This window comes from Ambystoma mexicanum, chromosome 6p, assembly GCF_040938575.1.
Source record: "Ambystoma mexicanum isolate Mex_15411 chromosome 6p, UKY_AmexF1_1, whole genome shotgun sequence".
Lineage (NCBI taxonomy): Eukaryota > Metazoa > Chordata > Amphibia > Caudata > Ambystomatidae > Ambystoma > Ambystoma mexicanum.
In genome coordinates this window covers 300,357,641-300,384,907 of record NC_090935.1, presented here as the reverse complement: position 1 = coordinate 300,384,907, position 27,267 = coordinate 300,357,641, and the positions used below count along the sequence as shown (strand labels likewise).

General features: G+C 44.3%; 1 protein-coding gene across 1 annotated transcript in view; it reads left to right on the top strand.

The window, feature by feature from the left end:
* The window catches only part of ATP8B1 (ATPase phospholipid transporting 8B1), a 958,513-nt gene that overhangs the window by 629,295 nt on the left and 301,951 nt on the right, over nt 1-27,267 (top strand). Inside the window, exon 21 of the mRNA XM_069627043.1 lies at nt 502-604. Coding sequence (XP_069483144.1) covers nt 502-604 — 103 coding nt within the window. The remainder of the gene's footprint in view (nt 1-501; nt 605-27,267) is intronic.

The window sequence follows — 27,267 nt, the reverse complement described above, 5'->3', positions numbered from 1 at the left end:
GCCGTCGAAAGAGGGCTGGAGGTGATATCTTAACAATAATTAACAAAATCGACCAAAGGTCGAGTCAATGGCAATGTCTCTTACGAGCTCTGCTTAAGGTGACCAGTATTCTGGGTGGAAAAAAACAATCTGAGGGACCTCGATGCGTGAGGGATCTTGGGTACACTACACGTCACTATAGGGATAGTGTTACAGAGACGCCTATGTTGACATCCCATTTTCGACTTTCGAAAAAAAAAAACAAGATGCAATACTCCGCAGTGACCACTGGATGTCAGACTACGTACCGCATGTGATTCTAAGCAGATTAACAAACATCTGAAATTAAAGTATTTTTTGATGCCCTAAACTTTTGAAATCCATTTCAGCCATTATTTCAGTATTTATTCTTTGGTGTAGGTTTTAGCCGTAGATCAGAATGTAGGCACTATTTTTTAGATCAGATACACTGTTGGTTATAACAATGAAAAACTAAACTGAGTTTTTTTTTTTTTTTTTTAGCGATATCCTCCAGAAAAGAATGCACAACCAACCATATGAAGAGAAAAATGAAGGCTATCAATTGCAGAAAAAACGTGCTTTGATAATCACAGGTTCTTGGTTGGTAAGTAAACTGCTCCATAGTTTGCAAAGCAATATAACACCTTTATAAGCAGCAATTACTGCAGATTGTTTTTGATTCAACAGAACAGCCACCTTTTGGATTGTGTTCCTTGTATAAGTCTCCTGGGAAAATACATGTTTGAGAGGGGTAGGACTACATTTTGCAATGGTTTTACACTTTATATACCATAATCATTAATTCAAAAACAGTTTTATTTGTATCCGTGCTTTTCTTTGCTAATCATTTCTAACGTAATGAATGGCACATTATTAAATAGGCTTTTAAATTGTAGCTCCTTCTAAAAGGTACTGAGTTGAAGCATATTTAATATTCACAAAAAAAAACTTTATGGGGACGTTATGGTTAAGTTGCACTACTAAAAACCTGTGAAATTAACACAAAAAAAACGTTATAACCATGACATTATGGTTCGAGGTAAAACCGGAAAACCCCTGAAATTCGCCAGTTATGGTAGACTAAGCAATCATACCTGCCCTCCCCACTCCGCACTGCTAACACTAACACCCAGGACATGAAAGATGGCATCACAAATGTCATTGATGATATCACATGTGTAACCCCTTTGTTTTTGTTCATTGCCAAATATACATATATATATTCAGCAAAAAAACTTTTTAAAAGGGATGTTATGGTTCAAAGTAAAACCGAAAATCCCTTGACATTCGCTAGTTATGGTAAGCTAAGCAACCATAAATCGCGACACCTACGTGCATTGCTAAGACTAACACCCAGGACATCAAAGATGACATCACATGTGTGGTTCCCTCTTTTTTCCTTTAGTGATATATCTTAGCCAGTAATACTTAGGAACAAAAAAATCTAAAAGTACTATATTTGTAGACTTACACTTCAAATATGTTCTTACAGTAATTCATTTGGGGTTCACTCTTAGCATATGAAACATATACATAGGGAGAATAAGCACTTGAAAGATACCAATGCTTTCTGTGTGTGAAGACAATCAGTAAGGTTATCAACATTTTCTTACTGGTATGCTGTTTTTTTTAATGCTATACGTTCGGTGGATATGTTCATATTTGTATTCGCATTACTCTTTAGGGTGCAGTCACATCATGTGATAGTTATTCATAGGGAAGTGGTAGGTTTGAAACAGAACAATCATTTATGTGCATAAAAATAATCGGGTAGGTTATGAACAATTTCTGGGTCTACTGCTGCATACTTCACTTTCACTGTATATACTCATTTTTGTATTTTTTCGTATGTCTTTGTATGTAATAATGAAATTATATAGGAAGTGCTTTTCATTACCTATTTATAACATATTGCACAGTACACAACTCTAATAAGAAAGCATTTACCATTTCACTATTTAACTGGGAACATGGGAAAATTATGAATAAAGAACTTCATAATAGAATTCTATTTATGTCAATGCATTGCTTATGCACCACATAGCTCATGTCATCTATTCCAATGACCCTTGACAGTTCTTTTTATCAACACTCCCTTGTGCAGATTTTTCATGAAAAGTACATGCACATGTGATGTCGTCAGTGATGTCATCAATGACATTTGTGATGTCATCTTTGATGTCCTGGGTGTTAGTCTTAGCAATGCACGTAGGTGGTGCGAGTTATGGTTGCTTAGCTTACCATAACTCGCGAATGTCAAGGGATTTTCGGTTTTACTTTGAACCATAACATCCCTTTAAAAAAAATTATTTGCTGAATATATATGGCAGTGAACAAAAACAAAGGGGCTCCACATGTGATATCATCAGTGATGTCATCAATGACATTTGTGATGCCATCTTTAATGTCCTGGGTGTTAGTGTTAGCAGTGCAAAGTGGGGAGGGCAAGTATGATTGCTTAGCCTACCATAACTGGCGAATGTCAGGGGTTTTTTGGTTTTACCTCGAACCATAATGTCACGTTATAACGTTTGTTTTTTTTTTAGTCAATTTTACGGGTTTTTAGTAGGTCAATTTAACTATAACGTCATTTTAATTTTTTTTTTTACTGAATGTCAGATTTTCAGTAGGGCAACGTAACCATAACGTCCCTTTAACAAAGTTTTTGCTAAACAGTATACACCTTGCGAAGAATGCCACATGACAATATGCTGGCGTACAGCACAGTGACGTGTCCCAGAATCAGTACACACTTAACAGTAAGATCTATGCCTCGTGACAGTGTGGAAATAGATTTTATATTGATGTAGGAATGTCCACCTTCAACATTTCCCTTACACAGCGCCAACACGTATTGGTAGGCAGCGATTACCAATGCACTACACATTATATATTTTTACCAAAAGTTCTACTTATCTGAAAATGACATCAGCTAAAGCCAACCCTCCTCCCCAAGAAACAGCAGCACTGCTATAATGAAAAAGCATGAGAAACAGTGCCGCTACCTTACAAATAACAAATGCAGAACATTTTGCGCCGTCCTTCTACTGGCCCATATTACCTTTTGTTGCCTCTTTGCTCATTGCCGTTCGCAAATTGCCTTATTAGCTGTCGTACCAAAAAATAAAGCCACCCGTAAACAAAGGAATTATTCCGTTAAGAGCGACCTTTCAGTGTAAATAAATGTACACAAAATTTCATACACTTCATGTGCTTCATATTTCTCAGTAAAGTACATAGACACAATAATCTTTGCCAGTAATAGTCTAGATTTGCAAAGCAGTAACGTGTGCTACTAAAAAAAATAGGATTACTGGTTATAATCCGGCACGGCTTTGGCAGGTCGGATTACAAAACAAAATCCTTTTTCAAGATGGCCACCATAGAAAGTGAAGGCAGTTGTTTCATACATAGCCCCTCTTCCCTTTCCATGGTAGCCTGCAAAAAGCGCAAGTACGTGACGCAGAACCTGTAAATAAACATACAGCGACGTACAACGTAGTAACTTACATTTAGCAATAATAGACTGGATTGTAAAAGAAAACGTTAACATTCTAGAGTTCGTAAAGTAGGTTTATTTAACAAGAAACTGTCAGACCATCGGAGTAATCCCATTTTCAATGGAATGCTAACAATGGTTCTAAGGGCGTCATTGCAAATGTTAAAGATGAGGCACACGTTGGTCTTTTCCCATACAAAAATTATGCGTTCTTGGTTAAAGCAGCTACTTTATTTCCACAGTGATTTCCAAGAAGGCGCCATGACCTTCGGCCTACAGCACCATAAATGATGTGATGTTGCTCCGAATAGCGAGTTCACCGTACGGGCAAAGAGGCCCTGGGCTGTCATCCCACATTATTGTGATGGACAGGCAACTGCTCACGAGCAGTTGTATTTGGCGTCCAAAAACGCTGTCACTCGGCATTTGGAAACCATGGCACGGACAGTACGGCATGATGTACCTGGGTGGAAAACGTAACAGAAAATACGTGTCAATAACCAACCTTTATTAAAAAATTGCTAAAAATACACAAAGAATGTGCAAAGTAATACGCAAAGGTAAGTGGTCAAACATGACATTTTAGTGAAATGTTACTATTGACCATGTGTAAATATAGTAACCGGCTACAAACGCTGAGATTCTGCATGCGCCGTAAGGACAAAAAAATGGCAACTACACTTGAAGACGATAAATTAGTTATGAAGGCAAAATGAATGGACACATAAAAATAAATTGCATCTCGTGATTTCAAACAAGACCAAAAGAACGTGCAAAGTGATGCACAAAGCTATGTGGGCAAACATAACGTTTGAAACAAGAAATATTAACGCTAAAAAAGGGTGAGTGTAGTCATGAACTGCAAACGCGGAAACTCTGCACTCCATTATTGGAGGAAAAATATAACCGTTCAAAAAGATAATACTTCAGTTATATTGGTACAAGTAGAGTTTCGGTAATTTAAAATTAAAACGCAGTGTGTAGTGGTGAAAAGTAAACTTGCATAATATGTACTGCCTCCATTCTTTTTCGCCAAGTCAGACACCAACGTATTTGCACCGAAGAATCTTCATGGACAGATATTGCATGTGCCTTACAAACGTTTTTAAAACATAACCTTATCAATTGCTATTTTTTCCGAACCGTTCATTCCTTGAATTGCTTCTAAAGTTTCCCTTTCGCAAGGTCAAAAAACAATTGCCCATTATACATTCACTCGGATGCTTGGGCCTATTGAGCGTGCAACCAAAAAAGCAACTCATGTGACCTTCACTCAGAAAGCAAATACTTTCTTACTTTGCAACAACATATTGAAATCCAATTATGAGAACCGCTACTCCCATACACCTCCAGAATCGCTGTTTCCAGCAAACAGTGCAGATGGCGACTTAGTTTTCAAAACTTAATACGCCAGTCTGATGGCAATATTATTCAAAAAACATTGTAACCCAGACGCACTAATTGGTAGTGGTACAGTGAGCACCAACTTCGATTTAACCGTATGACTTTGGTGACAAGAAAACTCCACTTTTTCAGTTTGTACTGCCACATCCCATCCCAGCCTCCTTAAATGTCACCTTCTGAAATAGTATTTCATAAGTGTGACAAGTGCAATGCTGTCTTCTTTTGTATGTGTTACTGGCGATCTCCGCGTACACCAAAACATGAATAAAAGATGGCGAGGGCACTTCACGTTGTTCCACAACCAATCAATGAAAGCGCCACATGTCAACCGACAGTTTCCCCCCATTCAGTCTATGGGGAAAAGAGACGTTTTGGACAACGCCCTATAACTTTTCTCCCCCTGGACCAAACATCACCAAACTTACCAAAGAAATTCAGAGTGGCCCATAAATGTATGTTATACAGTTTTGTGAGCATTCGTCCATTGGGAAGCAGAGTTATGAGGCACCCAAAAAGTACTCTTCCTATGGAAACAGCAACTTCACCATAAGTACACAGCCACTACCGTGTCTATGTAATATGCTGCAGTGGTTGTGGGCAGGGCCTAGAGTTTTGGGGGTATGGCCAGAGATATTTAAATGTATGGGTGTATAGTGGCTTATAACTCCAGTGCTTAGAAGTTTGTTCTTGGGTGCATGCACACAAGACTGTACACCCTCCCCAGAACCATCTGAGCGATAAGCGATAGTACGGGTGTATGCATTGCTGTGCTATGGTGTGGTGGTTGTGGACAGGGCCTAGAGTTTTGGAAGTATGGCGCACGGCCTGCAGCCATAACTGTACATCCTGGCCCCAATCAATGTACTATATGAAAACCATGGTGCCTTATAACTTCACCGCTTATAAAAAGGCCATGCACCCAAAACTTTACATCCTGGCCATAACCACCACAGCATATTGCACCCATTGTGGCTTGCAAGTGATATGGTGCAGTGGTTGTGGCCGGAGGCTAAAATCTTGGGTGTAAGGCCATATATGTCTGAATGCATGGTTGTCCAGTATATGAAACCCATAGTGGCTTATAACTGCAGTGCTTATAACTGTGTTTTCAGGTGCGTGGCCTTCAGCCATGCAGCCAAGACTCTACATGCTGTCCACAACTAACACAGCATATCGCACCCATAGTGCCTTATAAATTCTCTACGTACACATTTGATCTTGTGTACGTGGCCTTTGGCCATGCATCCAAGACTGTAGTCCCGCCCAACAAACACTTGATCAATAAGCAAGACTACGGGTCTAGGTATAGCTGCGATATGCTGCAGTGGTTGTGGCTAGGGCCTAGCGTCTTGGGAGTATGGCTTACGGCCATGCACCCAAGACTCTAGGCCCTGGCCACAACCACCGCAGCGTATAAATTAGTAGCACACCCATACAAACAAAAATAGGAACTAAAGCATGTACTCAATTGTAGTGTTCGCTAACACCACGTGTGTCCTTAGAACAGTTTGAAGTTGCCTGCGCACATCACAGACTAAAGTACTATCCTTGAGACCCCTCATTTTCAGTACTTATTAACATCCCAGACAAGGCGGGCATGCCGAATACATCATTAACACCTGCCGCCTAAACAAGTACAGTATCTCACCCATCTCTTACTCTCTGGACCTCCTCAAACACTGTAGCAGACCAAAACAGTTTCCAAAACAGCATTTCGCCTCTGGTTGCGACCGCGCTGTCGTCGGATCCAAGATGTCGGGCACATCCAAACAATCTGACGCACATCACGGCTCACTGCAGCCAATCGGCGGACACGTTGCGTGTCCGCGGTCATGACGCCAGCCCCTTAGCCAATCGATATCATATCCGCGGAGCGAACAGGGAAGTGTGACCGTGGAGCGGACATGGATATCACTAATTTTTTTAGACATATTTTTGGCTCGTTTTAAAGGAAACTACTGGACGTATTGTCACCAAATTTACAAAAGCACGCTTTCGGGACCAAGGCCCTGCTGCAAATTTGGTGAAAATCCGTCCAGCGGTTCGACCTGTAGGCGTGCGCAAAGTTTTTCCCCCCATTCAGTCTATGGGGAAAAAAAGAAGTTTTGGGACCCCGCCTATAACTTTTGCTCACCTGGACAAAACTTCACCAAAAAACATTGAGTGGCCCAAATACTTTTTGCAAAGTTTGGTGAGGATTCGTCCAGTGGGAGCGGAGTTATAGGCCACCCAAAAAGTGCTCTTCCTATGGAAACAGCAACTTAACCATAACTACACAGCCACTACTGTGGCTGTGTAATTGATGAAATGCATGTTTAAATTGACAGACCTTTTCAGTTAAGCGACTTGTGCTACAGCGCGAACTATCAGCCTTCCCTGGAAGCGCATCTCCAAATCATAGCCATAGAGCAAAGCACTCTGTGTATGCAGTAATTCAATTAAAAGCTTGAATTTTGTCTCCAACGCGAGATATGCTGTACTTTTAATTCCATAATATTGATCAGTGTCAGATAAACGTGCCCCAATGCTGCAACCTCAAGGGTGTCAACTACACCACACTGATCCTCAGTGAGGGTGGAATGTGTCCGCTGCCACATCCTCGAGAGCTCTCATCTAAGGCTGATAAAGTGATCTAAAAATGAGCACGGCCACATAGACCATGACATTTACCTCAAAGGGAGCAAATCTACAAGCTCTTCATTTAAGGACATGTTTTGGACACATCCCTCACTCTGGTTTCTCCCTACTTTTAATCTTGTGTCACAACAGCAGACCCGTCCTTACTTTTTTCCGCATCACTTTTTTATTTTCCTTTCACCCCATCTCTTCCGGTAGCTCTCCCCCGATTTCCTCTCCACGCTGCTTCGGTTTTTCGGGTGATCTTTGTATGTCATGCAAAGTGATCTGAAAATATTGTGCCACAAACTTAATTTGTGTTGCAAATATTATTTTAATGCTTAAATGAGTGGGCTAGACGTATGCAAAATTTCTCTCTAAACTACACTTTGGAGTTACTTTTGGCATCTCGATTACTTAACACTGTACAAGCTTGATGCATCCTCGCCAGTGCCTTCAACTTGAATTTACCTGTCAAAATTGATTGGATGGATTACTGAAAGTATTCTGTTTTTATACTGATTTATCCCTTCCACGCTCCCTCCGGCCCCATGAACTACTGGTTTGGAAGTGCCCTCTGACATTGGACAAAACACAGAGTTCCAAGTCTCTTAGTCTCTTTGCCTATGGCCATATGATCTGGCCCATGTGACCACAGAATAGGAAGACTGGGAAACCAGCGGGTTTAGTCTCAGTAAGTGGCAATAGTAGAGTCCTGACAGGCAGTGCAACAGGTGTGCAAAGGCATGGAGAGTTCATTGGGAATTTGAGGTTCTAGTCAAAGGCCCTTCTCAGTTCATTCAAAGTTCCTAAAGCCCTTTTGAGAAAAAGGTGATCTGCTGGAGCGAGGAGAAGGGAAACCCTTTTTAAAATCCTTTTCGTACTTTAAGATGGATTTCTAACCTTTGCCCTGGTGGACAGAGTTTAGGAGGCCATGCTAGTTATCGTGAACTGGGGAAACTCTAGTATAGCCAAACCAATCAAGCTAGCATGGAGAGTGTTCTAGGCTTAGTCTCATGAGAAGTGAGTGAGGTCAAGGGTCCACAATGAGTCCACACAGTGAAGCAATCAAGGATTACATTTATACAGTAAATATAAAAATACTATACGCCTAACACATTACGAAAATGAATAGAGCAGGTAATGTTATCACACTATACTACTAATATAACACCTACATACAGTTGCAGTACTGTACATAGTCCACTAACAGTCCACAGGAATAGAAACACAAAGTTGTTGAGGCTTTGTGCCCAAAGGTTTACAAAGTTCTCAAATAGTTTTCAGTTGAGGAGGGCTGTTGGGGAAAGAGTCCTGTGTATGTGAAGATTAGTCCAGAAGAATGTCCAAGGAGTTGACTGTTGTGTAAAATGATTTTCTATCTTTTGGAAGTCTTTTGGACCAAGTGTTACCAAATCAAAGAGTTATAATACAAATCCAAGTTCTTCACAAACATTTAAAGGGTGGGGATAGGGGCACTGGTAAGTATTGTTACTACTCACCTCCCGTAATCTGACTTTTCTTTCTCTCAGACTTAGCAGGCTGAGGAAGGTCAGCTCGAGGTAGGTTCTGCAGTTGGATCCGGTCAAAGATGCTCGAAAGCTGCAGGTGCAAGTGAAGTTTTCGGTTTGGTTCAGGAGCTGTGTGCAACCCCTTTCAGAGGAATAAAGCAGAAGGCACTGATGCAGGACTCTTCAAGGAACTCGATGAGAGGGGCAGGAAGGCTGGTTCCAGCAACAGCCACCAATGCACGGCGCCAGCAGGCGTCTCAGTGATCGGAAGAAGCCTTCGAGTTCCTGCCCCTTTGAGGCTGGGGAGACACAACTTTGCAGGAAGGTGACTTGTGGGACTAGCTGGAGACTACTGAAGTTCCGGGCAAAAAACGCGAATGGCAATGCTTCTGGCGCAATAGCCCAAAATGGAGTTGGTCACCCCACTGGTTGGCCCGTGACCCTTCAGAAGACTCCAAACTGAAGGGCCAAAGGAAGACATTGAGACTGGTTGGTCCGACCAGTCCAAAGGGTCGAAGCACCATCAAGGCTCTTCTGAAATCCATAGCCAGACAGGGCTCCACCTGGTCAGCAGCAAGAGCTGGTCACCAGGCTTCTTCAGGACAGGTCCTTGGGCTTCCTTAATCTGCACAAGCGCACAGGATACTTGGCACCTCTTCAGATCTGCTGGAATGTGTGTAGGACGACTCTTCTTATCCCAAATTGAGTTAAGTGATTAGACTCAGCCCTCCAATGGAAAGATCTGCACCACACATGCACACCAGCAGTGGTCCAATCAGGGACCACTGGGGGGGGGCTGACTAGACCAGATATTCCCAACCCACTTCCTGGGACCCAACACGGACGTGCACTAACCAGCAAAAAGCACTGCTTTCTTGGGCAAATGCATGCCCATAAAAGGACATTCCTGACAAGGCAGAAAGAAGGCCAAAGAACAAGTGAAAGACCTCATGGCACGGCCATTTTAGGACACTAGGCACAGTTAGTAGCCAAATGCGGTAAACATGAGAAGGCTAACAAAAAATACAGTAAAAATGTAACTGCTGCCACCAGCTTGTCTTTGGGCACATTTACAAATAACCAAAAATCCTTTCAGTGTATGTCTAGGGTGATATCAAAGTATCCCCATTGCACTGCATTGGCAGATGAATTGTGCAACATGAAAGTTACCCAAAATAAATAACATGTCAAAAGAAAGTCAAACATTTCCCAGTAGTGACTGTCTAAAGGACATGTCCGTTTCCCCATAACAAGTGAGCAAAGGCCAGTGGAGTGAAGTTGAAGGCTTCACTACACTGTATAAAGTCAGGACATAGTGTAAAAACAAAAGCACAGGGTTTGGGTGTCCAAAGAACACAGTGAGAAGGTTGCTAAAAGAGAAAACTTTCCTAACAGACTCATCTCAATCAAGATATCCAACTCCCAGTCTTTTATCCTAGACCTTATGAATGATCTGTCGAGGAAGCATTACAAAATTGGATATCTCAAGAGCTATGTAATTCTGTCTTGAGGGAACACAACCATTTATGTACACACCTTTTGGTTTCTCAAGTTGGTCCTGCTCCTGGCAATAAAGCAGTGCAGATTGGCCGAGCTTGATGGATTGCCATCCAAATTCCTACAGCATGAGAAGACCTTTAATACATTGGCAGCATCATGCATGCTCCACACGAGTAAAGGCAGCATCATTGTCTTTTCAAAGGATGGTATATATCTCAGAGGTATGTGTTAGGCAGCCAGGTTGGTCACTTCCTGTGTGTTCGGTAAAAATAACTTTGGATGCTTTCTCCAAATGAGATGCATCCTTGGTCAGGATGGTCGCTAACTATTTGTTTGAATCTGGTCAGGATATGTTGTCATTCCCCAAACAGTTGTGGAGGAGGGAGAACTGGATGCCTTGGAAAGGGAAAGTGACCTTTGTGATTATGGGTCTTAGTCCTTGCTTTCCAACCTTCACTAAGCCAATCTTGTGAGCATTTGCTCAAACCTTAGTAGTGCAGCGAAAAAATCATTGAAGTTGATCCACGTTCCAACAACTGGAGATGGTGATCTTAAAATATGCTTTCCAGGCCTGCATGTAGTGCAGGATATTCCCAACTGGTTCTAAAGGAGGGAGTTGGAGGACTAAAATACCTGGAATCCCCATGAATGTAATTCCCATTTCTGCCTGGAGTTATGGTCTCCTACACCCCACATATATTCCTACTATTGGGAAGGGGTGTTTCAGCCGTGTGCCTCCCGTGGCCCGGCTAGAAAGGGCTGCATAAGTGACCCCGAAGGGAAATCTAGAAATGAAATACTTTGTGTCTGTGCAGTGCGCATTTGTGTTTTTGTAGGAAGACTCACCTGGACTGCCTCATCGCCCAGCATGGGGCTGGGTGAAATGTTGGTTAAAGAAGAAAGAAAATTAAGAACAGAGCTCACCAGCTCCGGAATGGGTTGGGCAGTGGAGATCTAAGGATTCCATGGAAAATCTGTTGGCAGGGAACATGGGGGGAGGGGGGGCAGGTGGGGGCAGGGAGGGGGCCTTTGTGCACTCCCCCAGGGCCTAGAGAATATTGTCAGGGCTGCATGTGTGGGGCGGGCCGGCATCCTTACCGTGGGCCCAAGCTGCAGGGCCGGAGCGTGGCAGATGTCTGCTTGCTTGACTGGCCCAATTGTTAAACCTCCGCCCACCACCCCTGGGCTATGTGCGTGGGCGGTTGTGGGTGGAGGTGCTACTCAGCCTGAGCCATGTGGGCCGTGCAGCCCAAATGGATCAACTTGGCTGAGCCCTCACGCGGCCTGCCCCATGGCTAGCTTACGTGGGCTCAGAAGAGTGGTCCTCGTGGCGGCATCTGTCCGGTAGCCTGGGAGGTAATGAGGTGGTCGAGGTAGTCCCAGGTTGCCATTTCAGAAAGCCTGGCTGAAGAGGCCATGAAGCAAGTACTCTGCTGTCACGCTGGGCAGCCCAGGTGAAGGGGAGCGAGGCCAGGGAAGTCCACTTTGCCCCTCAGGGCTGAGCAGTGAAGGAAAGTCCCAGGCTGCAATAGCGGGCATCCTGGGTGAAGTTGGAAGAGAGTGGCCTGCCCCCTGTGTCCCTTTGTGATGGAGAGGAGGCGGGCCGCAAGGCCAGAACAATGGTGGGGGGGACAGGAGGGGTTGATGTTGTCAGCAGTGGCATCCCCATGGCAACAGGGGAACCGCCTGAAGAAAGACACTGCAGCAGGGTTTGTGGGCAGCCCCCCCGGGGCTTGGGGCTGACCAGAAGATAGCAAAGGGCCGCAGGAGCAGCAGTTGACCCCCACACAAGCATGGGAAGTTGCCTTTTGACTGTCTGGTGGCTGCCGAAGTGCAAGGGGCGCCACCAACATAAATTATTGGGGTGAGGCCCTGTTTTCCAGCCTGTAACAGCCACATTCACCAGGAGCACTGCCGAAGGTACTGAGAAAGGGTGGTTGACTGCAGCAATCACCCATCTATAAAATGTGTTCTCTATGTTCTCCAGCATTGGATCTTGCATGGATTCACATGCTGTGAATATATGAAAGATACCAACGCTGGAGAAATGGAGTTACAGGTAAGAAACTACTCCCTTATTGATTGTGTATGTTAATGGAAAGATTTAAGTGCATGTGTATATTTATAGGTTGAAGTATGTATAGGGTATGTTAGTGCTTTAGTAGTGGGTTAATTAGGGGAATGAATAGAGTTAAGGGGATTGTTTGTACCCCTATGTAAGTTGAGGGGGCGGCCTGCCAGAGGCTGCCCAGGGAGCGGGACCACCCACTGAGGCCACTCTGGTCTCTCTAGTGGGCAGTGCCAGGTGTAGGTCACTGGGGTCAGTTTCATCTGTTCCACCCTAGGGGTCCCCCTCTGGCCCCTCGAAGGATTGGTGGGTGGACTGGGCACATCCTTATAGCAATACCTTGGAAGTGGATTAGTGTTAGGAGGCAAGGGTAGGAATGTTAAGTTGGTTTTTATAAATGGAGCGGTTCCTATTGGGATCCCTAATAAATCCACCATGTGTCTGTGTGCCATTGGCGTTGTGTAAGAACTCTGGGCATAGCCGTAAGGAACTCATGATGGCAACAGTAAAGAGACACAAGTGATCACAGTTCAAGGGTGTTTATTGAACTTTAGAATGGGTGAGATAAACTCCTAATCTAAACCTAAGATGGGAGCAAGCTACGACCATCAAATAGTAAATAAGGCAGTCCTAGCAGCGTCTTGTCAAATAAAAAGGGCCTATACTAAAAAACCTATTGCCAATCCTTACTACTAAATTCCAAAAAGAGTGTGGAATAATGTTCACCAGAAAGGAAAAGTGTTCACAAAATGATAAATCGGGATGGTATGGCGGGGTCTCCCTTCCCCAAGTTTGAAGCACGGGACAAGGCGGAACTATAGAGCACAGCACACTCCTTGGCCTTGTCTGCATGAGGTTCACAGTTCCCGTTCAACAAAACCGTGAGAGGAGAAGTCTCTTCCCTGTTTAAAGTCTCTTGCCTTAGAAGGGCTGCTAGTTCAAAATAAACCACCAAATAAAAGTTCCTTCGGTACTCTTGTACCCTGGGCGATTGCAAAACACTTGCCTTATTCCACAGTTCGCAAACTTATTGGAAAGCAGGGTTCCCTTCCCCTAGCTTTCCTCTGGCGACAGGTCAGAGATTTTCGACTGTACAAGGGATTTGACGTGACCCTTGTAGGACCACTCTGATGCCCTACGCCACCCTTGCCTAGGGCCTTTGGTTCTCGCAGTTTCACAAGCCAGTCCCAGTCAGAGTCCAAACACACACTCATGTTTCTTGTTCGAATTCCTTGCATTCACAATGTTGCTACTTGCAACCTTGGGCTCAACACAGTTTGGTTTTCTATCAACATCCTCTGACTCACCAGCTGTGTTCTCGGGAGTAAAGGTTAGCACCACGGTAGCCAGTTGGCCTCTCGGCCTGCATTATCGAAGCGGGAGGCCCCCCGTGTACCATTGACGTCTGCTGCTTCGCACACCAGCTGTGTCTCCCGGTCTTATGTTTTCCCTTTCGAGGTTTGTGGGTCTGAGTCGTAAAGGGATAGGGTAACTCCCCCTTCGTCCTTCCACGTCTCACTGCTTTTCTTCTCCTCTTGAACTGCCAGTTTAGTGCAGCTGTCTCCTCATGCGATCGGCCTTGCTCAAAGTGTGCCTTCGGGCTCCGCATTCTATCCCTGTGGGGAAGGTAAAGGGCTGTCGGGTGTGTGTGTGATTGTCAATTGCCTGACTCTGCCTGACCTGTGTTGGGACATGTCAGGTAAATGGCTCTGGTGTTTGTCCGTTATAGTGTAAGCAAGTGTTCATGTGGGAAAAGGGGAAAGGGAGTAAGTCTTCTAAATATCCTACAGGGTAGGATTGGGAAAAGGTGTTACAAGGAAGGGGTTAGTGTTTCAACCCTCGGTGTCCCACATCCACTCCTGAAGACCCCTCGCCCATGTGATCCTTCCCCACTGGTCCACCCCCAGGAACTAGATCCAACAGCGATGGCTGTGTCCTGGCCACCTGGATGACAGATCTCTGGGGACTACCAGGTGAGACATCTTCAGGTTTCTCACATAGCCCATTCTCCTATTTAACAGCAATTTTATTTTGCAGATGCACAACCTCTCCATGTCGAGTTGACCTGGGGGTGGGGATGGTTGGTTTGCTGGGTCCGTCTCTGGTCTGGGATTATGGAGGTGCGCCCTTTAGCCCTTGCTGGGCCGGTAAACATGGGCTGCATTGGACGCACAGCGAGATGGCTAAAGGCCGTGGGGTTGTCCTCATAGTGACGCCTCCCGGACTACAAGCGTGTCACTTCATTGAATACCCAGACTACATTCTTCATTCACATCGAAGCGTATGCAAAGTGTTGGATAATTGTTTTTATAGCAGAGCTATCAACTCATGTAACCTCGGCCTTAAACTCTTCTATATAAAAACTAGTTTCATTTCTGAACTGGTTCGGAACAATATTAACTGAATGCAAAAATCAAGTGGTCGGATTCTATTAAACATCAAAATTAGCGGGTCTAATACAGTAATCAGAGGACACATAGAAAACAGACTAAAAATGTGCTGTTTTCATCTCTGATTTAAGTTTGAAAGAGACCAAAATGGCATATTTTTGTTTTGTGAATGTTTCGTTAGGAAAGAGTTGAGGTGGTGGAGGTGTATGTTGATGCACAATGGTGGGGCTCCTATTTAAAGTGCTGCAACTTTGAACATCTGCCGTATTGCAGGAGTTTCGTTGTATTAAATAGGAACATTAATGTCACTTCAGCTAAAAGTTTGTTCACTGAAATTCAAAAGTTTTGTTATGCTAAATCTCCTTTATGTCATTCTATTGCTTTATTCTGATATAACTGATGTAATTGTATCCATCTGTACTTAAGCTACGCAGCATAGGTTTGTACTCCATTGGGGGTTTCCCTCTGGCCATTGGCCTTTTTTTCCATACCCCGATTTGCCACCAACAAGGAAGATTTCTAGACGGTTATGAAGAAGAAAAGAGACTGGGATGAGGAAGCAGGACTGTGACATGGTGTAGGAGGGTGTTGAGTAGGTGGGTGTAACGTAAATGTGCCCCCGTCAACTTCTTACACTTTCCATAGGAAATTTTTATGTATGGTTTGCAGTTTTTCATATGTATTTTTATATATGTATTATTTACATACAGATTGAGATTTCCAGAATAAGAATCCTGATGGGATCCCATGCCATAATTATGCAAATTAGGATTGTATAGACCTGTTTAATTCCTCTCTAACTATGCAACAAGTATCTGCAAACATCGAGCTCCTCTTTCATTCTCCTTAAATGCTCATCTAACAAACCTAAAATTGCGGTTTCCGCGATTAATTATGTATAGTGCATACATGAAGTTTGATACCCATCGCAAGCATCTCCAACTGTAGGTGTCCTGCACTCAAAATAGACACGAAAATAGAGATCTTTAAAGAAAGTGCACATTTTTATCCCTCCTTACTGTATATCAATTTTCAAAGTGACTCGACCCATACCTCATTCATGCTCCTTAAATTTCTTTCCAATATATTTTGAATATCTGTTTTATATATGTACCTAAATGCATGGATTGTCTGATTGTGATCATCGGTTCAGATGTGCCTTGAAGACAGATGTTTAATGTTAAAAAGCTCTTGTTCAATTAAAATAAGGGATAATGAACACACATCAGCACATAGCAGATACTACGCCTTAGACATAGCAGACCTTATAACATCGTCAGATCTTGACTTCATTGCCATAGCTGAAACTTGGCTACATGCCGCTTCCGGTCCTTCACTGTCCCTTGCCATACCACCTGGCTTTACCATAATGCGATTTTGACCGCACCCCAGCCTCCCACTCTAGAGGTGGTGGCCTTGCCATTATCCATAAAATCACTTTGGACCTAAGAGTAATGACCAATACCAAACTCGAGTCAGCTGAACTATTATCAGTCAAACTCACACCCAACCAAACAGCCACCCTCCACCTAATTTACTGGCCCCCAGGCCCTGTACCCTCCTTTGTCGGCGACATATCCATCCTCCTTGATACCGCCAAAACTAACTCACAAATGATCATCCTTGGCGACCTCAACTTGGGACTCGGTGACCCTAAAGATCCTACGGCACTTGATTTGGAAAACTCCCTCTCCAACTCCGGCTTCACCTTGCACATGCAAGAGCCCACGCATTCTAAAGGCAGGACCCTTGACTGGCTAGCCAGCTCTAATTGTAATATCAATGTCCTGGTCATTACCCCCTGCCTCTGGTCAGACCACAACATTATCACCTTTAATATTGAAGCCGCCCCCCGCATCTCGGCCGCGATAGCGCCTGCGCTCCCGACCAGAAACATAACCAAAGAGAAACTCCTCCCTCTACTACTCCCTACACTTAAAGCGGCCACTGATTCCTGTAACAACCCGACTGCCTTAGCTGACATCTACAACTGCAGCATGCTGACAACTATAGATTCTATGGCCCCCATCAAACTGAGGAAGGCCAAACCACGTGCACACTTGAACTCCTGGTTCACCCCACAGCTAAGAGTACTCCGTAAAACCAAACGCTGCGCCGAAAACCGTTGTAAAAGCCACCCTTCTGACGTGCATAAAGATGCCTTCCTCTGGCCTTGCTCACCTACAAAGTAGCCATTATAGAGGTGAAAAAAGAATCCCTTAATAATTGCATGCTGACTCCAACTCCAAGGAACTATTTAAGATTCTAAAAGAGCTCGAAACCCCCGTTACCCCCCCCAGACACCTGCATTAAAGATAGCAAATGGTGTGCCAATATTCAGGCAGCGTTACTGAATAAAATCACCTTGCTTCAATCTAAAATCACAGCCAAACAAAATTGCCTGAAACTGGACAATCTCCCTCCCACCTCCGCAGGGGCCATCTCCCATGACGTCCCAAAATGCAAACGATTTGCCATCTCGCCACTCACCATTGCGGAGGTAGAAAACATTATCCTGAGGATCAAACCGTCCAACTGCCAGGGCGACCCCTGCCCTGCCCCAATTATTAAGGAATCCGCCCACGATCTGGCCCCATTTATCACATCCTTCATCAAAGCATCCTTTAAAACGGGAACCGTCCCTGACAACCTTAAGGATGCTTGGGTGATCCCCTTGCTTAAAAACCCTTCCCTCGACCCTAGCATACCTACCAACTACCGACCCATCAGCACTGTCCCATTCCTGTTAAAAATTCTAGACCGTGCAGCATACCTGCAAATCCAAGAGCACTTGGAAGCCAATAATCTCCTAATCCTTAGACAATCTGGCTTCCGCCCCAGACACGGAACAGAGACAGCTCTACTAGACTTAAAAACCCAAATTGAAGTGTTAAAGGACAACAGCAAACTTACCTTGTTACTTCTACTTCACCTCTCTGTGGCCTTCGATTTGGTCAATTACCAAATCCTATGCAAGCATCTTCACTCGGCCGCCCATTTCTCACCATCAGCTACGGCCTGGATCAAATCATTCTTGAGAAATAGATCTATGCAGGTCTTCTCTCAATCTGCAGCTGCAGATCCTTCCCCGATTCACTTCGGCGTCCCCCAGGGCTTTTGTGTGTCGCCAACGCTCTAACGTTTTTACAAAACCACTCTTTGATGTACTTGATTATCTGGGTGTCTCCTATACGAACTACGCTGACGACACCCAGATACTCATTCCCATCACTGGTGACTACGTGGCTGACACTAAGGCCCTGAACGAGGTCTACCTGGTCATCCATGCCTGGATGGCACAACACCAGTTATGCCTTAACGATGACAAGACTGAGCTCCTCATCTTGGGCACTACGCAACGTCTTAGTAAACTTGAGCCATCCTACCGATCATTTATCATCGATGGAAACGCCATCCAAGTTTTGAAAGAAACCAAAACCCCAGGCGTCTATCTTGACGCCACTCTATCACTATCCCGACAAACAAATGCAGTCAGATCTTCCTCAGCATACACCTGTAAACTCATTGCAGCTTGCAGGCCATTTCTGACTACCACCAACACGGTCACTTTGGCCAGAACTCTCATCATGGCCAAAATTGACTATGGGAGCGCCCTCTACCTGGGAACGAGCCAAGAGAATTTGAACAAATTGCAAATTACCCAAAATAACGCTATCAGAGCAGCCCTAAACATCCCACAAAACCACCACATCTCGGAATCCAGATCCAACCTACACTGGCTACCGGTCAAACAGATAATTTCACTGAAAGTCTTGGGCCTCGCCCACAAATGCCTAGCAAACCAAGCCCCACCATACCTCTGTAGCCGGCTATCCCGACACGCGCCTACCCGCCCGCAAAGAACGGCTCAGACCCACTGCCTAACAATTCCTAGGTTCAAACTACAAAAGGCCGGTGGATCTAGCTTCCCCGTCCTAGCCTCCAAGCTTTGGAATGCCCTCCCCATCCAATCTGAAGAATGCTTTAGCGCCTTCAAATCTAAAACCAAATCCTGGCTCTTCAACCAGCCATGATGTCCAGACCAACCCCGGGAAACGCCTGCCCTAATCTACGGTCTGTAAATATGTATATTGCTGTATGCCCCGAATACGGTATACTGTTAATGTGTTGAATATATGTAATTGTATGCTTATGTAACCATGTATAAAGTTGCGCCCTGATGCCTCCGGGCCTGATGGTGTGTTACAAATAAAACAAATACAAATAAAAACAAATACCACTTTTGTTTGAGGCACAGATTATAATTTTACTATTGAACATATTTAGTACTCTCCAACCATACAACCCCAAAGTACCAAATCCCCCTAATTCCAGCCTCCAAGTCACTTTAGGGATCAATCCCTGCATTTTTAAATACAATATATTGTTTTCTAAGATAACTAAATTATTTCAGTTCACCCAACTAACATATATATTTTGTCACATCCCAATATTTTATTTTTTCCAAGTATTTACTTTGTTTTAATGCTGCTCGATCAAGTTTGAGCTCTTAAATCTTGTTTGTCTCAATTAGTTTTATGCTTATTTCAGTGTAAACATTCCAAGATATTGAGACACGTCTATTTATTATATGCTTTCAGGTATACACATGTATAAGTCCTTTTTTCCTTTTATTCCTGCTTCTGAGTGAAGAAACTTCAGTGGGTCTCGGTTTCCAGGTATTATGGTCTCTGGTCAGGGTTCTGAGCTCGCTCGTATTGAATCTTGGAATGTTTACATTGAAATATGAAGCATAAAACTAATTAAGACACACGATACAAAGTAAAGAAAGTGCCTTGATAAAGCCCAAGAAAAGGCGAAACAGCAGCACGTGCAAGGACATTTTGGCACAAATGCTTTTTGTAAATGAACATAATTCATACTGTTATGGATGTTATATACAAGGATTAATGTACCCATCACCAGATAAATCACCAAAGTCACAAATGAATACACTGAACGAAATAACTTGTCATACTGATGATTGTAGAACAAAATGGAACTAACACCAAGTGAAGGAACTTGTGTGGATGATCTGAATGAACTATTTATAAAATAAAGTGTATGACCTATATGAGAAACACTAACAAGTGACTACCTCACAATTATTACCCAACTGTGAGGGTACCCAAACGAAGCGCAAATGCTCACACAGGAACTAAACCCCATTCCTCTTAACATGTGTGAAACAGCCAGTGTACAAAAAGGCCTCAAAGCCTCTGGCATTTAAAAGCACAGGTGGAGCGGTTAGAGGCAACACCCAATAAAGACTAAAATAAAAATATCAACTTGTACTGACATATACGGGAAAGGTGAGCTCACTGGTACGTAGTCAGAAATGCATAGCCTAAAGCTGCAGTGCATACACATATGGGTAAATGGCAAACAATGAGCGGAGTGAAAGGGGATCCCGTAAGATGCAGCTAAGATGAGCATTACCTTACTAACAGAAGCAGAACAGCAATAAGCACATAAGGTAAACGCGGAGGGGGAGTAATATGGGAGTAATATGCTGGGGTGTGAGCATTAATTCAGCACAATAAGGAATGGTTTAATGGCGTGAGATCAGAAAGGCGAGGCACAGGTGGGAGTGGAGGTTGACGACCCCGTAATGATGCCACCTCTGCAAACCTGCAAGGGTGGAGTTGCGAGGGCAGAGAGCAATGTGTCGGAGCATAATGAGTCGAATAGACAGTGGACGCAGTTGTGGTGTGATGGAGACCGACAGAAATAAGCCACTTTACCAGCAGAGGGAGTGCATTAGATTTACGCACCAATAGGTACTCACTTAATGCTGGTTGCAGAGTAATAGCAGGTTCTACTGTTTGAAATGGTCGGGCATAGTGGTCGGCACAAAGACTCAGACAGGCACCAACAGGCCCTTAAGAGCGGCCCTTTAGAGGCAGGTCTGGCTTCTGCCGGACAGTTAGCCTGATTGGATAATCTCTGGGCTATTAGCCTGTCAGAATGGCCCAAATGATGCTGTCTCGGCCTCAAACAGGACAAGTCCATCAGCCATCTTGGAAAAGGCCAGAAAAATTCAAAAGTCAAGAGCTCCTATGCTCCGTGAAAGCAGCTCAGGCAGCTAGATGCCAAGCGCTCGTCAGAGCCGTTCTTCCAGATGGAACACTGGATGCTCACAGGCGATTCCTCATCGGGGCACGAAGTAGATACAATTTGCTGGTCATGTCCTCTTCTGGGGTTCTGTGCTTAAGAACACCGCAGATCCTGGCGATGATGATGTGAGAGGGCTTCAGCCCTCCCGTGTTCTCCGAACACATGCCGAAGTTCAAACTACGTTTTTAGAGTTAGTTGAGGTTCCAGGCACTTCTGAGAAAACGCCCTAGGAGGATTCCGCCTGTGGTCCTGGTTGAACTGGATAAGAGGACTCCCAATCACAAGAAGCTACACAGAAATCACACAAGCTTAAGGTAAGTAAATACCCCAGCCAACACAGTACCTAAGCACAGAAGAAGAGTTCACAGCAGGAAGACTTAAGGATCTGCAGCCAAAAACCTGATCGATTAATTCCTTGTCAGGAAGACTGGGATCAATGGGGAAGGCTCCAGGCAAGAGTTTATTTATGGCTGGCTGTGGCTCTGTGGTTTTGGCAACCTTTTCAGGAGCCAGAAGAATGAATATCGCTGGTCGGATTCTCATCACTTGGAAGGTTCAGCATTCTGAGGGGACGTCGGTGACTCATATCGTGTTTCTGGAGGTTCAGCAGGATGCCACCAGAATTTCAGCTTTATTTGAAATTCAGAAGACCATGCACCGCACAATGGCTTGAGGTCCCAGGGTATTGGGGTATTGCAGCCAGTCAAGGTTGCAGCACGCCGTGGGATGGCTCAAAATTCAGGTCGTTTTGAATCTACTGGATCTCACCTGGCTCTGGGTCGGGATCGTCATTTTCGGGACCCCCAGGTCGATTGGAAGGAAGACTAACAGCAGGCTCCGGTTACACAGCAGGCTCTCTGATCGCTGGAAATTGCCACAGCTGTATTGTCTTCATCTTCCTCTTCGGTTTCAGTGGTCGACTTGTCAGCAGCTTCCAGGTTCGGAGTATTTAACAGGAACTACAGCACAACCTCTGCAATCTCCCCCTGCATTTTACAGAAAGTGGTGGTCTGGCTGTCCAATCAGGACAGCCAGCCCCCCATTGAGACGGGGCTTCTTTCAGGCAAGGTGAAAGACAAAGGCTGCAAAGTTTTGGGCTCCTCCCTCACTTCCTGCCTTCTCAGACACACTGGAGCCTTGGCGGGGAATACAAAGGATTCCCGACAAAGACAAAACTACACCTGAGGTTGTTCCCACCTAGAATGGCAGCGAAAGACCTCAGAAACTGCAAGCAAGACATGGCAAAAACAAAAGTATCCCACCATTTTAGAAAATGGTGGACTTTCTGTGCATTACCGAGGCTGAATTAACAGCCTCCAAGTAAAAAATTATTAAGTCATTACGGTAAAACCACTGCCACCAGCCATTCAATCAAACAATTGTAACAAAAATGTTACAGGCACCTAAGAAAGGGGATACATTGTATCCCCCAGCACTCCACATAAGCTGGGGTTTGCAGGCTCACTATATAAAATGTAACCAACACCAGGAAAGGGCAGTTCTAGGTGGTGGACATTGAACTTATACTATGGCGCGAGGGAGGGGGCTCTGAAACAAGTACTCGTACCTTTGTTACTCCGTTGTCCAGATGACTACTCATATGGCACCTAGAATCGCTGGAGACACTTTATACAAGTGTTGGTTACATCAATAGGTGTCATAGGGTCGTAGTGGCTGAAGATTGTGTCTGGATTAGGGAACAGTTATGTGGTGGTTCCGATCTCAGTTTCTAGGATGCTCTAACAGACTTGCGGCTGGACAAGCCAGACACATCAGGTTAGCAGCCACAGTAACTCCTAGAATGAGGATGGACCACCAGAAGTTGTCAGGCAAAGAAGTGTGAAGAAACCCTTTTCAGGGTACAGCAGGTCTGACTCATGATTGTGGGTAGAAAGAGGCTCCAGAAATATACCTTCAGTAGGGAGTAGCAGGATATTCCTGGGCCACACGTCCAGGATCTACAGAGTGCCAAGCTCCAGATCAGGATGGTGACTGTAGCAGTAGAAAGTTACTCACAGAGGTAACTAACGTACCCCTAGTCCATAGTCCCCTTTCCTCCATACTTGTGGGATATTCTGTACTTCAGGAATGACCAGAGCACTTTTTGAAAGCATCAAAAAATATTGGGCTTTATATTTTTACGCAGGGCCAGTGCATGCGGCTTTAGCCCCGCCTTCCTGAGCCCTGCCCAGCGCATTGCCCTTCAGTCCTTTTCAATCGCTAAGGTCGCTAGACCTATTAGTAATATGAGGGAACTTTTTTGAGGGGAAGGTAGACTGGCGTATGGAGGAAAGGGGACTATGTACTAGGTGTGTTAGTCACTACGGTGAGTAACTTTGTTTTACTCCTACATCCCGTCCCCTTTCCTCCATACTAGTGAGACATTTACAAGCATTGATGTATTAAGTGGGTGGATGGAAAACTTTTACTTAAAGAGGTTCCTAAGAACAGCCTGACTGAACAGTGTGTTCACTCGTGAAATAAATAGTGCTTACAAAACGCTGAGTGGGAGGCCCAAGTGGCCGCCTTACTGTTGGTTTCCCAAGGAACGTATTTTTGAAAAGCTACTGGAGCAGCTGTGCCCCGCGCCTGGTTTGCATATATGCCTATGGGGTCTTACAGAGTCTGAACTAAGTAAGCTTCTAAAATGCAGGTGGTTACCCAGCGGTTAATAGAGGCCTGTGTTTTTTCTGATTTCCAAATGTGATGGAGATGAAAGGAGGTTCTGAAGTCGAGCCCTCCTAACGCCAAGGTTGTGAAGGACCTGTTCAGCGTCCGATTACGTGTCTGGGAAAATCACTCGTAAGACTAACTGATTAATATAAAAGTCCAAAACATTCTGCGGTACAAAGGAAGGGTGCATGCAGCGGTGGCTTGACTGGAGAAAACGGGTGCAGAAGACCAGCAACGTGCCATTTTATCATTGGGTTCGCGGGGGTGAACGAAGTCAGTATTTAGGTAAGCACCAATAGCAGACAAGTATGTGAAACAGGAATGTATATGAATGCCTGTAGTAGATGCCAGGTCCAATATGAAAGAAATTAAGCAATCAATTGAGGCGTGACGTGGATCAACCTGTATCTATTGGATGGCTTTGCACTCTGTTAAACTCCACCAAAACAGAGGTGCTCTTCTTGCCTACCAAATACTCTAATTTCTTCCCCTGCCTATCCAGTTCCCACTCAACACACTCCCCTACTCTTCAGCTAGAAACCTTGGCATAATCTATGACCCTTCTCGCACCTTCTGTACTTTCATTTCCAAAACTGCAACAGCCGCTTGCCTCAACTCCCTTAATATTGGGAAAATCAGACACCACCTTCCTTACAACACCACCAAGCATCTCTTAACCACTCTTGTCTTTTCTAAACTGGACTACTGTGCCAGCATTCTCTTTGGTCTCCCCAACTATGCTTTGTTCTCTCGACAAGATCATTAACTTTGCTACCAGAACTCTCTGAACTCCCTCACTTCACACCTACTTCCTCGTACTGTCACCAGGCTGGATGACTGAAGATGCAAAACGGGGCCAGATTTAAATGTCTACGCCTGTTTCACAAATCTATCCACGTAAAGGCACCACTATTTATCTTCATCAAGCCAACTCTATAAGCCTTCTCGTAATCTCTGCTCTGCCTCCTTGTGGTACCTCACCCTCCCTGTACTCTCACTTCTGCTCTTTCTTTAGTCTTGCTCTACTTGCATGGAATTCTCTTCCCCTGGACATCCAAGAAAACAGTCCACACCAATTTGTTCAAAACCAAACTAAAAGCCCAACTCCTTGCCTCTGAGTTACCCTCTTAACCTACCTCTCATCTGTCTTCTAGCTAACATTTTTCCCTCAGCTCGACCTTGCCTCTGTCCCTCACTTTCTACTGCCTCCCCTCCAGCACTTAACACATCATGGTCGCATTCCTAACACAGCTGGCTGCATCGCCTACCAGGACTTAAACATGTATAATGTTGGTTGTCCTTAAACTATCTCCACCCAGGTGACTGTTCCATTTACTTCCCTCACAACCTGGTCAGAATGTAACTCAAACTCGACCCATTGTAAGAATCTCACTGCTTCCCGTCAAATCGGATTCCTCATCCATTGTATTTTCTTTTGTGATCAAAAGAGCATTGTTCCTCCCTCTACAAATAAGTTGTATGTAATTGATCTTTTTGTTACCTTAACGTCATTTCTTTTGTTTGTAGACTTTACGTTTTGCTTGGTTTTGTATATATTTGCGATTGCTACTCTATAGTCGAGATAAAAACGATTTATATAGATTTGTTTACCATTTTGTAAATGTCTGCCACGACTCTACCCCCTTGATCCCCCCCCCGCCATTCAAACTGAAAATCTTTGCAAAAATGAGTTTACTGATTCAAACGTTGAGCTAAGAAAAAAGCCCTTTTCAATCTTGTCCCATTCATTTTTCCATAGAGAGATAGGTGCTTTGAGCATGCACACCGCAAAAAACACTGGTTGGATTTGCACCATACAACAAATAAGTTGGGCACAAAGTGTGACTCCTATTCCTTTGTTGGTTTGGTGTCAATCTAAGAAGGGCTTGACCCTGTTCCAAAATCGGTTTCCATCTCCCATGGTGCACTGCAGCACTGAGGTTTTCCGGAAATTAAAATACAATTTTATTTTATTCTTTTTTTGTTTTGTTTTGGGTTTGTTACATGGGAGCTATTCCCACAGCAATTATGCAGGATGGCGAAAAGGACTTCAATACATTTATTGGAGGATTAAATGGGTCAAATGGTTAGTTGGACACTTTGAGGTTGGGGAGGGTGCGTTTGAGAACTTTTTTTCATTTTACCCTACGAATACCATGGGTAAATCACATGATGTAATCAGGGGGAGGAGGGGGTGTAAGTATCATTGGCAAGATCGGGAGAAGGGTTACTATGGGAAGCCCAGGAGGGAATTGAGCATTGGAGGAAGTAGGGGTCCTAAAAAGGAGGGCACACAAGAGTGGCAGCGGGAATGGGGAATACTTTTTAATGCACGATTGTTTTCCCATTAGCAGGTAATCTAAAAACAGTGCTTTACCACATAAACAATTACTGTGACAATACATGGTGGTGCCACAGTGATCAGTTATCTGTCTTTGGGAAATGTTTTGGGGAGACTAGCACAGAATTGAATGGAAGTAAAGAGAAAAGCCACTGGCCCTGACTAGGGAGAGTGGGATATCTGGTTATTTACTAGTGAGGGGCATATAGGCTACGGTCTTTAATCCCAATTTTTGCAGAGTGAACAGTTGCCACAGCCGTAAACGGCCAACACTTGTTCTGCTTTCTTAACATTCCTAACGCCTTTCAAAGGGTTAGGCTTGTTACTGATGGGGCCTTATTTTTAGAAGACAGTTTAATTGTGTTCAAACTATTTTCTAATTCGCACCTAGAGAAGGACTCTCAGCCAATCGGGTGGCTGGAAATGTGGGCGAGAACAGTGTACTGTATGCATTTTCCAGTCATTCGAGCCCCTCAATCGTGTGGCACCATCTTGATTGTGGGGAGGCAAGAGGGAGCCTCAGACTGTTGCCTCCCCACATCCTTGCCCTCAGACATCCCGCACTGTTTCCTCAATTCTCTTCCTTCCCACCTACCTTCTGGACCAGAGCTTTGTGCTTTGGTCTCAGCACTCTCTGCCGTCCTCTGCGCCATCCATGGAAATAGAAAAAGGAATAGTTGACTTTTCTATTAACTTTGCAGGGCCATCTTGTTGTTTCTCATGTTCGTGGGAGATTGGGCTCGTGCAATATGCGCAGAGCCAGTTTCTCCCAAGAAAACAAACTATTTGCACCTTGGGTTGGCAGACAGTTACTGGCCATTTATGGGTGGGTGATAGCCATATAATTTACCTGGTCCTGATTCTAACTGGTGTCACAATACTTACCTGCTCTTTCCTTCAGTGAACTTTACTGCATACTGTTTGCTTGTGGTTCATACTTGAATCTGATTTAACTGTCTAAAAAGTAAAGTGGCGCTGTTCCTTAGCAAGAGCACCCCATAGTGCGTGTATGTTTAGTAATTTTCTTTCGTGTGATTTTTCATTGCAAAAAGGGTTTAACGACCCAATACATATTACTGTATTTTATTGTCTAACTTGAAGAGTGTTCTGTTGGTGTCTAATTGAACCATCCAAAACCCTCACACTCT